The sequence below is a fragment of the Penicillium griseofulvum genome (genome assembly GCF_001561935.1).
Source record: "Penicillium griseofulvum strain PG3 chromosome Unknown contig_92, whole genome shotgun sequence".
Classification (NCBI taxonomy): Eukaryota; Fungi; Ascomycota; class Eurotiomycetes; order Eurotiales; family Aspergillaceae; genus Penicillium; species Penicillium griseofulvum.
Window position 1 is genome coordinate 1 of NW_024467453.1, and position 13,265 is coordinate 13,265.

The 13,265-nt window shown below is 48.6% G+C and overlaps 5 protein-coding genes across 5 annotated transcripts; 2 read left to right on the forward strand and 3 right to left on the reverse strand.

Moving 5' to 3' along the window:
• Positions 1 to 1,056: 1,056 nt before the first annotated feature.
• PGRI_068220 (putative translation elongation factor eEF-1 subunit gamma) lies at positions 1,057 to 2,631 on the reverse strand (the record flags this gene model as incomplete). The annotated part of the gene is made up of 3 exons (XM_040794536.1): positions 1,057 to 2,057; positions 2,346 to 2,547; positions 2,602 to 2,631. 3 exons carry the CDS (start codon positions 2,629 to 2,631, stop codon positions 1,057 to 1,059), a joined length of 1,233 nt encoding a protein of 410 aa, XP_040648867.1.
• A 225-nt stretch (positions 2,632 to 2,856) lies between these two features.
• Positions 2,857 to 3,849, forward strand: PGRI_068230 (mitochondrial 37S ribosomal protein uS9m; the record flags this gene model as incomplete). The annotated part of the gene is made up of 3 exons (XM_040794537.1): positions 2,857 to 3,517; positions 3,584 to 3,685; positions 3,758 to 3,849. The coding sequence occupies 3 exons, from the start codon at positions 2,857 to 2,859 to the stop codon at positions 3,847 to 3,849; spliced, it is 855 nt and encodes a 284-aa protein (XP_040648868.1).
• Positions 3,850 to 5,181: 1,332 nt separating this feature from the next.
• Positions 5,182 to 6,800, reverse strand: PGRI_068240 (uncharacterized protein; the record flags this gene model as incomplete). Its single annotated transcript, XM_040794538.1, has 2 exons — positions 5,182 to 5,723; positions 5,990 to 6,800. 2 exons carry the CDS (start codon positions 6,798 to 6,800, stop codon positions 5,182 to 5,184), a joined length of 1,353 nt encoding a protein of 450 aa, XP_040648869.1.
• Positions 6,801 to 9,953: 3,153 nt separating this feature from the next.
• Positions 9,954 to 10,764, reverse strand: cnaB (calcineurin regulatory subunit B; the record flags this gene model as incomplete). The annotated part of the gene is made up of 4 exons (XM_040794539.1): positions 9,954 to 10,299; positions 10,395 to 10,468; positions 10,524 to 10,576; positions 10,647 to 10,764. 4 exons carry the CDS (start codon positions 10,762 to 10,764, stop codon positions 9,954 to 9,956), a joined length of 591 nt encoding a protein of 196 aa, XP_040648870.1.
• A 446-nt stretch (positions 10,765 to 11,210) lies between these two features.
• On the forward strand, positions 11,211 to 13,151 carry PGRI_068260 (uncharacterized protein; the record flags this gene model as incomplete). The annotated part of the gene is made up of 4 exons (XM_040794540.1): positions 11,211 to 11,369; positions 11,484 to 11,969; positions 12,027 to 12,323; positions 12,381 to 13,151. The coding sequence occupies 4 exons, from the start codon at positions 11,211 to 11,213 to the stop codon at positions 13,149 to 13,151; spliced, it is 1,713 nt and encodes a 570-aa protein (XP_040648871.1).
• Between the last annotated feature and the right edge of the window lie 114 nt (positions 13,152 to 13,265).

The window sequence follows — 13,265 nt, forward strand, 5'->3', positions numbered from 1 at the left end:
TAAAAAAAAAAATTGGGGTTTGTTATACTCATAGGTGGTGACGTGCCTACCTGAAAGAGAATTCCTTCATTGTTCCATTAAATATACGCAGAGGCCCGGGGGAAGGAGCGTCAATTATAGCGCCAAACCTCGTTCCGCAGAGGCAGTAACAGACTGCATGCCACCTCGATATGTATCGTGTTATACATTCTGTGATGTTGCGTGCTAGTCAGGTATCATTGACTGTACCCTTAAGTCTCCGATTGGGCTTGCCTGACCACAGTCTGTCGTCAGCCAGCACCAAGGACACCTAGTACCTATCTACAAGGTCCCTATATGTATCTCCGATGGAAGTGGAGATCGACTGTGGGAGGACTTGTATTAAAGGTAGAACGCAGATGTGAAAGGGGGTGGGGAATAGCGATGATGGATGATAAGGGTGAAATGTCTAGAGAAATGTTGGTGGATATATATGTTGCTTCAAGGCAGCTTCATTAACGAACGAGAAGGATGATGTAACCATGAGAAGAGGATGAAGGATGGTTAGAGGATAAGCAGCATGTCGGTATTTGTATCTGCTCCAATAGGTAGGCAAACAGTATATGCGAACCACTTATAACAGGAACATGAAGGATGACAACGGGTACCGATAGTGTGGTAAAAGGACACATCTCGAAGTAAGGTGCATAGGCTAGAACCGCTTACAACTACATATTACGCAACAATGTACAAGTACACAAGAAAATAGATATGCACTAAAAAAATCAGAGAACTGTCTCTGTTCTTTCATTGCTAGAACTAAACTAGCAGCGGCCTGGCCGGCAGGGATTGTCGTAGCAAAACCCAAACCGACTCAGTCGATCATCATTCCACGTCGCAACGTATTCATAACCGTGATTCAACATCAACACATAAGACCGTAGGTCAAGATATTTGGATAATCCCAAAGAATTTCAGGTAGAGGAAAGAAGAGAATGGACGTGAGGCGTAGGATGTCTTCAAGCACAGCACGTCCATTGGGGTATTGGGGGATGGAATTTTATAGGAGATGGGGAGTATGGTTCGGGGCGAACACGCTTATTTGAAGACGTGGCCGTCGGTCCACTCCTTGACCTCACCGTTGACGGTGACAGGGACGTCCTGGGCCCACATATCCTCGACGAGCTTGCGGTCAGCCTCGTTGGAGGGGTCGAGCTTGGTGAACTCGTAACCCTCGTAGTCGGGGCCGACAGTGAAAGCGGGCTCCCACTCCTGGCCGCGGGTCATGTAGGCACCGTAGACGACACAGTTGTAGTTCTCGCCGTAGACAGACTGGGCACCGAAGAGGTACTTGCGGGAAGCCTCAAGACGGGTCTGGAAGCCACCAATCAAGTTGTTGGCCATGAAGGTGAGCTTGAGCTCGTTGTTGTACTTGTAGTTGACCTTCCAGAGAGAGTACTCATCGGCCTTGAAGTGCTCCCAGAACCAGGGCATGGCAACGGTGCGGATATCCTCGTTGGAGAACTTGCGCTTCCAGTCATCAAGGATGAGAGTGGGCTTGCCAAGAGCCTCAAGGGGGTGCTTGGCCTTGGGGGCCTCAGCGGGCTCAGCGGGAGCAGCGGCAGCGGCAGCGGGAGCAGCAGCCTTGGGCTTGGGCTCCTTCTTGGGGGCGACGTACTTAATCACCTCCTCAGCGAACTGGGGGCTGGGGACAACAGCCTTGAAGGCGTCCTGGTTGATAATGGTGTTGTACCACCGGGTGGTGGCGGGGTTGGCCTCGCGCCAGGTCTTGTCAAGGACGGTGGCGAAAGCACGGGTAAGGAGGGAGGCAGCGAAGATATCAGCCAGGGTGATACGCTCACCAACAAGGTAGGTGTTGGCAGTGAGGTGAGTCTCGAGGGTAGAGATGACCTTGAGGGCAGTCTTGGCGGCCTCATCACAAGTCTTCTTGTTGTAGGCATCGAGACCCATCAAAGGACGGTACCAGCCACCGAACTTGGGGAGGACCTCGGTGTTGACGAAGGACATCCAGCGGAGGATGGAAGCGTAGTCCTGCTTGGTCTTGCCAAGGAGGGTAGTCTTCTCGTTCTGGGAGGTGACTATGAACAGGACATGTTAGTCAAGTTGCTTTGAAACTCAATTGAATCCAACAATGGAACGACGATGTGCCAATGGCATAACATCCATTCCAAAAAAAGGGGGGTAAGTCGAGTCCAAATTTTCCGCAGAGCGGGGTAGCCAAAATATTTTCAGAGTTGTTTTATCTCAACAGTTACAGTTCTGACAGGGATAACTAAATGGTATCTCATCATAAAAATGGAGGCGTACCAATGGACCGACTGGTGTAATAGGAATGTAGCGAAAGGCGAAAAAAAATCTTCACGTACCATAGACAGCGATGGCAATGACCTCGGAGAGAGTGAAGCCATTGGCACCCTCGAAGGCGGGGATCTTGCCAGTGGGGTTAACCTTAAGGTACTCAGCGCTGGAGTTGAATTCAGCGGAAGAGTTAGCCTGGGTGTTAACCAGCTCCAAGTCCAGGTCGTTGTGCTTAGCAGCGACCAGGACGGAGATGGTGCGACCGTTATCCTGGAGATAATGTTAGAAAGAGAATCAATGCAACAGAGATAGAAAGAAACATACAGGAAGACCGTAAAGCTTTCCGAATGCCATCTTGAATGTGAAGTGTGGAAGATGAAGAGAAAAAAAGAAAGAAGAGAAAGGAGAGGGGCGCGCAAGAATTTTGTGCTGGCGGGACGATTTCGGTGTTCGGAGAAACTGATCTTGCCGAATCACATGATCCGACAAAAAACATGACACTCGGAGACCATCAACGGCGTCCATCTAGGACCTCAGATCCGAGTTCTAGCCCCGAATTCCCCGCCAATTCCACCAGCAATGGCGTGGCATAAACCCACCAGCCTCGCACAGGCGATGCAATCCCTCCGCCTAACCTCAACCCTCACAAAACCCTCAACTCAACTCTCCCGAACAACCCTCAACACCCTCCGCACGCGCAACTACGCAACGGAATCCCAATCCGGCTCTGCCGCAGCCCCAGAAATTGACTTCGGCACCTTCATTCAACAGCCCGCCCGCATCATCCCCTCATCCCCTTCCTACTTCTCCGGCAGCCCGCGGTTCATTGACCACGTCCTGAAGCTCGAAGCTCTGCAAGCTAAGCATGCCGCACTCCCTACAGTGCCTACCAGTGAGGCACCACGCATGGCGTGGTTCAAGCTCGCCCAATTCCGTGATTATGTCGGCGAGCCCGTGCCCATGAAGAAATACAAGTCCCTCGTCAAGATCCTGCAGCGGTTGAACCGCATCCAGCCCGATATGGTGCCGGCCGAGGTGCGCGATACTCTCGCTGCATTCTTGCGTCCTGGTAACCCGTATGCGGTGGAGATTATTCCCCGGACGGTTGATGAGAACGGTCGCGCTCGCGGGAAGGGAAAGAGGAAGGAGTCATCGGCTGTTGTGCAGCTTGTTGAGGGCGAGGGTGAGGTGCTGGTTAATGGCAAGAGTTTGGTGGAAGTATTTAAGCGAGTTCACGATCGTGAGAGTGCACTTTGGGCATTGAGGTGTACGCAGCGCTTGGATAAGTATAACGCTTGGATTACAGTGCGGGGTGGTGGTGTTACTGGCCAGGCTGAGGCGATTACATTGGCTCTTGGCCGGGCTTTGCTATTGCATGAGCCTGGGTTGAAGCCGGTTCTGCGGAAGGGTATGTTCTTGATTCCGGTTTTATATCTCCTTTCATTCCTGCCGCAGTTGCTAACTTCATCTTTTTTTACAGCCGGTGCCATCACAGTCGACGCCCGTCGCGTCGAGAGAAAGAAGCCTGGCCACGTCAAGGCCCGCAAGATGCCTACCTGGGTCAAGCGTTAAAGTGGCCAGCGAGATCACTCGAGCATTTTCTGTCTCTTTTTTTGTTTCAATATTGTATTATTCCACCATCCACGGTACCCTGAGTTCGCGACTTGTTTTATATCCTGTACTCTCAATGCATATGGGCCATCAATTCCTAGACTGAGTTGAATTGAATGATTATATCAGCGTGTCTACATCCTTTCCGGGGCCTACGATTCTAACATTTCACTGAAATATGATAATGGGTATGGATTGTGAGTAGTGATATCTTCGTAGCTTTTGGTCTTGGGGCTTCATCGCTTGGTGAAAAGGTCACAGGAAAGATGCCAAAATGGACAAATAAGGTCAGACACTATCTTGAGTTGTCGGGAAATTTTATCTGACCCAAGTTTGACAGCGCAGGTGTGGTAATAGCACCTGTGAACGTGTTAACTATTATGCATCAATTAGGGCAAATATTGAGCGATCGAGCTCTTCTACAGTTTGAAAAAGCACTGCCGATTTTACATATAACGTAGTTCACTGCAATCTCAATATGCGAAGCGTAACAGTAGAAATAGTTTGTTATTTAATATCAAGTAGATCGACTCCGGCTCAGATCCACCCAATCCTTGGAACGGCGTGCTAGCGAGAAATAGCGATTCAAAAGGGTATGAGCCTTTGCTATTGCATATCCAAGCGACAAGCAGCATAGACCACTCGCAAGATCAAAGAGAAATAAAATGAAACGACCCCAAAACCAAGCCCAAGCCCATTTCCAAAACGGGAACACAAAGGTCCCGTTCCATTTTTGCGCCAGATGCTGTTTGCTGTTTGCCGTTTTGCCCACCCCCCAATGCAAAGCCAGTTCGGATCGATTCAATACAAATAGAGATGATAGGGAAAAAAATAACAGAAGCAATAAATAACCACCCACAGCAGACCATGAAACTATGTACAACTCGTCAAATTCGTCATTAGGGTATGGTAAATGTTGTGATTGTGATGGTGGCGGTGGTTGGACAACGAGAATGCGACAATATATTCGCAAAGCCAACTCGCTAAACCGAGTTAAATAGGCGATAAGTATTAATTTGAAAGGAACAGGCGCTGGCGAAGATAGAGCCAGCGAATGATCGCCCTCTCTAAGAGGGGTACGGAAGGTCGATGACCGAACACGGAAGGAGTCGAACTCTCAGCACGAATGCCAGATTGATTGGTGCCCAAAGAGTTAGAGGTGACAGGTTTCCTCTTCGTGATGTCAATCATCAACATCGGGGTTGGCGCGACGCTAGTAGGCAATAGCCTCCCGTGGCGGTAGCGCTTGGGTGATATTGGTTCAATGCGTACCCCGTATATAGTCTCCGATCGTCATCGGTCATGTCTTTCGTATTTGGGAGTGGACCCAATTTGATGCGAAAGTATTTGGATTTTTTTTGCGGTTTTCGTCTGTTTTCTGTTTTTCTGCTCTTCTGTTTCCTCCTTGGGAGATGATTCATGGTCGTGGTACTGCCGTGGCTTCGGGTCTGGCAGGGATGTGGTGAAGGTCGGGTCGACTGTCCATGAGATCAAGGCATTGACCCAAGACTGAATCTGGTATGAGTGGGAGGTACTATAAGTGTAATTGGAGTATAGCGCAAACTCACCGGATAGTATCTCTTCTTCCCATACGCCCATTTGGTAATCCACCAACCCGTGCGGTTCAAGTTGATCGCAAAGTTGAATTAGATCCCGTCCCATAGCATCCATGCGATCTCGTGGAATTAGACTCGTATGCACAGGTTGCTGACTCGTCGCAATCATTTCCATCACCAAATCTTTTTGCTTTTGACAGATGGCCAGCCAACATAGATTGAATTCGCTCCATAACTTTAGACGGTCGTTGTACTGGATGCTGTCATCATGGAGGAGGCCTGCGTATCATAAAGAAAGATTAGCCTCTCACTGTAGACTCATCAAGGTATTAAATGATGCTTGCATGACGCGTGCCTGCATGCTCAGAAGAAACATTAGGGGACAAAAAGAACAAGAAAAAGAAGGGTCCAGTCGGGAGTGCGACTTCTGTGCTACTAGTTGAGGACACTCATAATAAACCGTGGACATTTGTTCCTCTGTCTTCTCCGGCGGGGCAAAAAAAAAAAGACACTGAAATCACGGCGAAAAAAAAGACGTATCTTACCAAGATCCCGCGCATTGGTCACAAGCCACTCGGAAATTTCGAGCAGCGATCCTCCAGCCTCTACCAATCTTCCGGCTCGCGTTTGATCAAAAGTGCGACGCAAGATGCGTTGGTATCGTCCGATGGCCTCCTCCAGGCTGGGCTGATCCGACTGTTCCTGTGACTCTGTTTGGGGCTGGTCCAATCGGTTCATGGACCCTGAACCGACAGCGAAATCAGAGACAGGTGCAGGAAAAGATTGAGTGGTGGTCGGGCGTGGCATGGGACCCGGTTGGTTATAACGCTGGAGTTGCGCATTTAGAAAAGGCGAGAGATCTGCAAGCCCAGACCCTGCAGATTCCTCTGAAAAATACTGTGGAACGAATTGGTTCGACAGAACATCAATGGCTGCAGACTGCCGTGTCTGGTACTGTGGCACAACCTCAAAGTGTCCTTGGGTTGGACCCTGCTGACCGAACCCATACAGCATGCTAGACTCATAGGGTGAGAATGCCGCCGGGTCCTGAGGCGCACGTCGTCGTTGATGTTGAATAGAGGGCGCTTGAGGTCGCTGAGACCGTACAAATTCCTGGGGTTGATAGCTCTGTAAGTCATTCGACTGCAGGGAACCACCGTGAAAGGAGCTGCCTGTGTATCCGTAGTCGTAGGACATCGGGGGTTGCTCCGGGGGTTGCGACATCCCCGTTTGGTCTCCACGTGGTTGCATGGCCGGGTCAAAACGATCGGTTGCACGACCAGGTGCTCTGCGAGCAGCATTTCCAGACCGAGACATTGACCTTTCATTCTGCTTCATACGTTGATTGCCATCCATGAGGCAATCCCAAGATCGGTGCAGATCAAGCTCAGCCCAATGCTTGGGGGACAACGGTGGACTTGCGTAGAATGCCAGCTTGAATTGTTAGATTCTAGGAATTTTTCCACGGAGGTCTTCCCCTTGGGAGGGGTGGAAGGGGAGAGAGAGAGAGGAGGGAAAGAAAGGATGAGAGGTGATCCTTGCGGTTCAAGTAGACATTCAAATCTTGTCCTCTAACGCAGCCGCGACACAGATTTAAGTAATTGAGAAAATAAAACTATACAATAGAAAAAAAAAAACAGATAATTCTTGAAGAAAAAGAGGGAAAAGAGAATTAAATATAATTAGGCAGGGTAGAGATATTAATAAGAGAGAGTGATGGATCTGAAGAGCTAAATTGAAAAAGAGATAGATAGATCCAGTATACAATAGTTTATAAAAAATGGATATAAAGGAAGAAGAAACTAGGGCTTCATAAATTATATCAAATATAAAATAAAATCTCAAGCCCTAAAGCCATATGATCGGCGAAGATCTACACCTAAACTCCATTTAGCGCTATAATCGGGAACCCGGTGCAATGGTTCTTGCTTCCCGAGGGATTTTTAGGGGATTTTTCTTTTTGGGGATTTTTTGGGACTTTTGTTTTATTGGATTTTTTTCTTTCAGCTCTCGAGGTCAGGTGGGATTTCTTTTCTTTTTTTTTTTTACTCTTCTTCTCTAGTGTGTAACACTGTCCATGTTGCCTGGGGCTGATAATGAAGGAGTAAACATGAGACAACATTGAAAACATCCCCTTGCGTATTAGAGTGTGTGGCAAAAGGAAAGAAAAAAAAAGCAAATGTTTAAAAAGTTTAAAGGCAATCAACGGAGTACTACAGATATTACTACAGTAAATAAAAAAAAGTAAACAAAATGAAAAAGGGGGATATGTACATTCGTACATTCCGGGGAGATTAGCCGGGCTGTAACTTGGGGCTTTGAGGCTGATATGATAGCGTAATACGTATTAGTATATAATATAGTATAGTATAGTATAGTATATAATATAATATAATAATATATAATATATAGTTAAGAGTCATCTGATTATCTATACAAAATATAAAAATCATTTCAAATAGTGAACGGACACCTACATACGTCAGTTTCCTTTCCCCCCTTCTGATTGCTCAGGTCTCAAAAAAAAGCAATTATCTTGGACAAAGGTATTTGTTGATTTATATTAATCTATTTACCTTCTATTGTTTCTTTTCTAAAATATAATCCGACAGCCTGGTTAAACTAGTACGAAGATCCGTATATCCGATCCACTCGGAAATGATCTACACTTGAATTCTGTGAAGGTACTTAATAACGTTTCAAACTTCCAGATCAAGCCCCGAAATGCAATATGCGGATGTACGACATCTGAATCAAATTCTCAAAAGAAATTATAGATTAGACCATTGGGCAGATCGGGAAACTCGCGTGTACTTGGACTCCTAGATCACTGTTCTCGTTATATCCACTAGAAACCCGGCACGTTGGATAGATCGGTAGTACAAAACACGAGGAGCTGGTATGTGCTTAGGCATTTGTCATAGGGCGAAAAGGAACAATGATACATTGTTATTGTTTACTGTGAGAAACTATATATCCTTCTAGCCCTGCCTAGATGACACGCCCTGTTTCAGGTTTACAGATCCAAACATGTCAGACAAGACATGCATTAATATCTAATCTTAGACAAAACAAAGCTTGGACTGAAATCTCCTTCTCTATCAATCCCATGACCAAAACTCAGACAAGGGGCATCTTAGGGTAACAGATCTCCCAGCTGAAACACATACATAGGTAAGACTCCTTCTACCCAAACAGACTACTGCTACCAACATACGATGTCTATGTAGATGGTAAGTAGACCGAAAGTACCATGAGACCCCAATCTCTCTCCCTTCCCATTCCTCCCCGTCACCCTTTCTTCCTTCCCCTGCCCTCGTAAATGAGAAAAAGGGTCCATTAAAAGAAGAGAAATATATAGATTCCCTCGAACCACCAATGCCTCGACTTGTACGACTTCTATCTCGGACTGCAGTCCCAGCGAATCTAGTGCCTCGGAATTCCGAAATTACCATCTCACCACGCTCATCCAGTCCAGTTGCCCAGCCAGGAGCACAGACCTCACCGAGACGGGGTGTATAGTAGATAGGAGTGGCGGATAGATGATGGTGAGTGATGGAGTACATGGCAAGAGATGTATATATTAGTGAATGTATATAAATCTGCATAAGCCAGCACACAACACCGCTGTACATGTACATATACCAAAGCTGCATGCCTTTCTTTTCTTTTAATACCGGCGTCGCTATATGCACAGACTCCAGTTGTATGCAGACAGGGATGAGACGGGAGCTCAGGGTCAAGAGAACCGGGAGAACAACACAGCATAGCAGGATGGGGAGTTCGTGGGCTGTGAGAGGTTAAGGCAATAACAAGATGTAGATGCGCCACCTACACCCGCAATGTGCTGGACAAACAAGGATTGTCATTGTGGCTGCCGTACCCGACTTGTTGGGAGTCATCCGGTCCACGAGACTGCAGTCCAGAAAGGAAGATTCGAGGGGAACTGGTGTTTGCCGAGGTTAATTTGTTGCGGGTGCGGAAAATCAGGGTTAGTCCAGATGGGAACGGGGGTTGCCCATGCGGCTGAAACGTCAAGGCTTTGTTTTGGGTACTGGTGTTAGGTGTTAATATTGAAGTGTGGAGATATGAGGTAGGGACCGGGGTGTATGCGAGGAAAGTGGTCGAATTGAGGACGTATAATGGAATGGGTTGGGGTGGTTGATACTGTACTTTAATATACTTTGTCTTTTCACTTCCCAGGGTACCATTATGTACCACCATTGGCATTGGTTGTCTGAGCTGACAATGGAAGAGCTAGAAGAAAAAGGTCATTGAGAAGACAATTCCATAATATCCTGCCCATATCGGGACTGAGAAAATAAACTACAAACACGTCGCTGATCATTGAGTCATGTCATGTCGAGACCAAGAAAGAAAAAGCCGAGCATCAAGAACGAAGAAAACATCCACTGAATATGTCGCCACTCAACCAGTGAGAAGGGCAATCATATTTGATCTGGGCTATAGTCAGCGCAAAGACCTCCAATAAGACGAAGACAAATCGGATCAAAACGTACTCAGTGTCATACTGAGGCTCACGTCGGTATTCTCCACCATATCCGTGAACTCCTCGAAGCTGATCTTTCCATCTTGATCCTTATCAGCCTCCATGATCGTCTTGTCGACGATCTGCTGCAGCTGCACGTCCTTGAGGTTATTGCCGACCATCATCTTCAGCACGATGAACAGCTCGCCGTTGGAGATATACCCGTCACGATCAATGTCGTACACCTTGAATGCGAACCGAAGTTTCTCTTGCTTGTTGCCCTTGGAGCTGAATGCTGACAGGCCGGTCACGAATTCCTGGAAGTCGACGTCACCGCCACCGTCTTCGTCGAAGATGGCGATCATCCTATCATGAAAGAAATGTGTCAGAGACTAGTTGTATATAATGTAGATCGCAGATCATAGGTGGGGGTGTGGGTATGAGTGTCCGGAGCAACGAACCTCGTGGCGAGCGGGTTGGACGAGACTTGAGGCAGGGAGAGGAACTCATCGCGGTCAATAGTGCCAGAGGCATTCTGTAGACTGTTTAGTATGCCAGAACATCTCGTGAGTCTATGCAGCGCAACCGACCTTATCCAGCTTCATGAAGCGCTTGCGCAGGCGATCCACTTCGTCCCGGTTGACTATTGTCGCGAAGTCAGTTATTAGCCCGACCCATCACCTTCATACTCTATCCGACCGTGAAAAACGTACAGTTAGATGTAGACACAATGTTATCGAAGAGCTGGGTGGTACCCACGGAACCGCGGCGTCTCCGTGCATCATGCAGGGCTGCAGCGTTGGGCTCATTAGGGGAGGGCGACTGGTCCATGGTGGGTGGTAGAAGAGGAAAATGAGGTGTAGTGGCGATTTATGTTATGAAGGCACATAAAAAATAACGGTCGCAAGACTAGTGGAACAGCAAATACAAACAGCCAGGTCAAGCAAGATAGCAAAAGAGGAGGCAGAAGAGTTGTTATTGCCAAGGGCCGGGGAATCTGATATCGCCCAGCCCCGCACTAACCGGATCCGGACAGGCAAGCGAGCCCCTGAGGCCGTGCACTCGGCCAAAACAGGCCACCGCCGGCTGACATTACAACGTCAACCCAACCGCTAGCCGTGAATCAGCCCATCTTCAGTCGTCAATAGCTCCCCCCTTCCATCAAATTTCATCTCAAAAATACGTCTACGAGAAAGCGCATGAACAGACCTTTCTTCTGATTCCCATTTTACACCGTCCCCTCCCATGGTCGTTGCCCTACTGCGCGTCCCGACGCTATGACTCGGTACGGGGGCCTGGGGAGGACGCGCCCTAAAAAGCTCACCTCCAAGGCATCCATCCCCGTTGTCCGGGAGTCTGAGATCGATGCCATCGACGATGACATACAGAGCTCTCTACAACAGATCGAAACCGGCGTCGAAAAAGCCGAGGAGTCGGTGAGTCCTAATTTTAGCCTCATCCCTATCCCAACCACGTGACATGATCGCCAAAATGACACGAGATTTTCACCCCAATATAAAATGACTCGCGCTGACCTAGGATCGTGTTAGGAAATTCACCTGCAACGCGCGATTAATGCCACTGCCCAAGGCAAAGTAAACGAGGCACACATCCCTACTCCTGAGACCATTCTCAGTAATCTTCAATATGACGAACTCTACCCCCCCATCTTCTCGCAACCTGCGACGTACATTCGGTTCTCCTCGACCGTCGAGGATTGCTGCGGATGCCCGTACAACATGACAGAGGAGGATGATGTCTTCCTTAAGATCATGAACCAAAAGCGCGATCCATCTGCTGGCCGTTGCACAGAGGATATCTTTGAAGAGGTCATGAACTTCTTTGAGGAAACGGCGCAGCTGAAGCAACCATACGCATCGATCGATAATCCCCCGGTGTTATCCTATGCGGAGATGCAAGACATGATGGATGCCACATTAGAAGATCCTATGAAGATGTTTGCCAAGGAGATATATGAGCACTGGAAGGCGCGTCGGATGGCTGTTCAGAATAATGCGCTTGTACCGCAGCTCAAGGTACGTTACTATCCCATGCCATCGGCTATGCGACATCACTAACTTTGATACCCGCAGTTCGAAACTGGCCAAGATACCGACGACAGTGATCCATTTGTCTGTTTCCGTAGACGCGAGGTTCGCCAGATCCGCAAGACTCGTGGTAGAGATGCGCAGAGTGCCGAAAAGCTCAGACGTCTTCGCAAAGAGCTGGAAGATGCTCGCGAGCTCGTTGCTCTGGTGCGCCAGCGTGAAATTGCTCGGAGGGAAATGCTCTCCGTGGAGCGGCAGCTCTTCAAGCAGCGTTGCGAGGTTAAGGAGATGAAGCGTAAGCTCAACATCAAGGACGACGATGAGGATCTCATCAACCAAAAGGTAAGCACGGCTACTGTCATCGCTCAGTATGTGCATATGCTGACCATTTCGCCACAGCCGAAAAAGAGAGTGCTCGATATGCCACCCCAACGTCCCAATGCTCCTCAACTCCGCATGCCCCTCAAGGCTGGACAAGGCGCAGAGGATTTGCAACTCCTGGAGGATGTCCAGGCCGAGAAAGAGAACGAGATTCTGCGCGATATCAAGCAGAACATCACCAAGCACATCAAGTGGAACGAGGGATACGTGGATCACACCCGTGCACCACTCTCTCCTTCTCCAGAAAGAACATTCGATGCGGCTGCTTTCCGACCAGCGTTCACAGCACAGTTGCCAACTCCTCCATCATCAGAATCATCTGGCGAGATGGATACTTCCTTAGACGTCACCAGCCCGCTCTTCTCCAGAGATAAGCTTGCATCGCACACGATGGAACTGCACGACGAACCACACCGAATGCCATCTTTCCGTCGACGAGTTGGACGTGGTGGCCGGTTGATGATCGATCGTCGAAACATGGGAGCCCGTAAAGTCGACATGGATCCATTCAAGGCCGACCGCTTCAAGTTCGACCAAGAAGATTCCGACGAGGAGCCCGAGTATGATACCGATGCGTACAGCATTCAAATCATGCAACACCGAGCTATCACCATGGCCAAGGCGCGCGAACAGGCTGCAGTGGCTGCCCAGGCTCATGCGCAGGCGCAAGCACAGGCAGCCCAAGCCCAAGCCCAGGCTCAGCGACGATTGCTGGACCAAAATGGTCAGCACCAAGGCGCTATGGCGGCGAATCTCGGATCAAGTGGCGTGTCGGTGTCAGAGACATGACCGACCATTTTCCTCTTTTCCTCTTTCACAGCATTTGGCGGGCGTTTTCTTCGTGGCTCTGTTTTCCCCTCATCTCTTCGTCTCTTTGTCTTTTCACACCTTTTTACCACACTT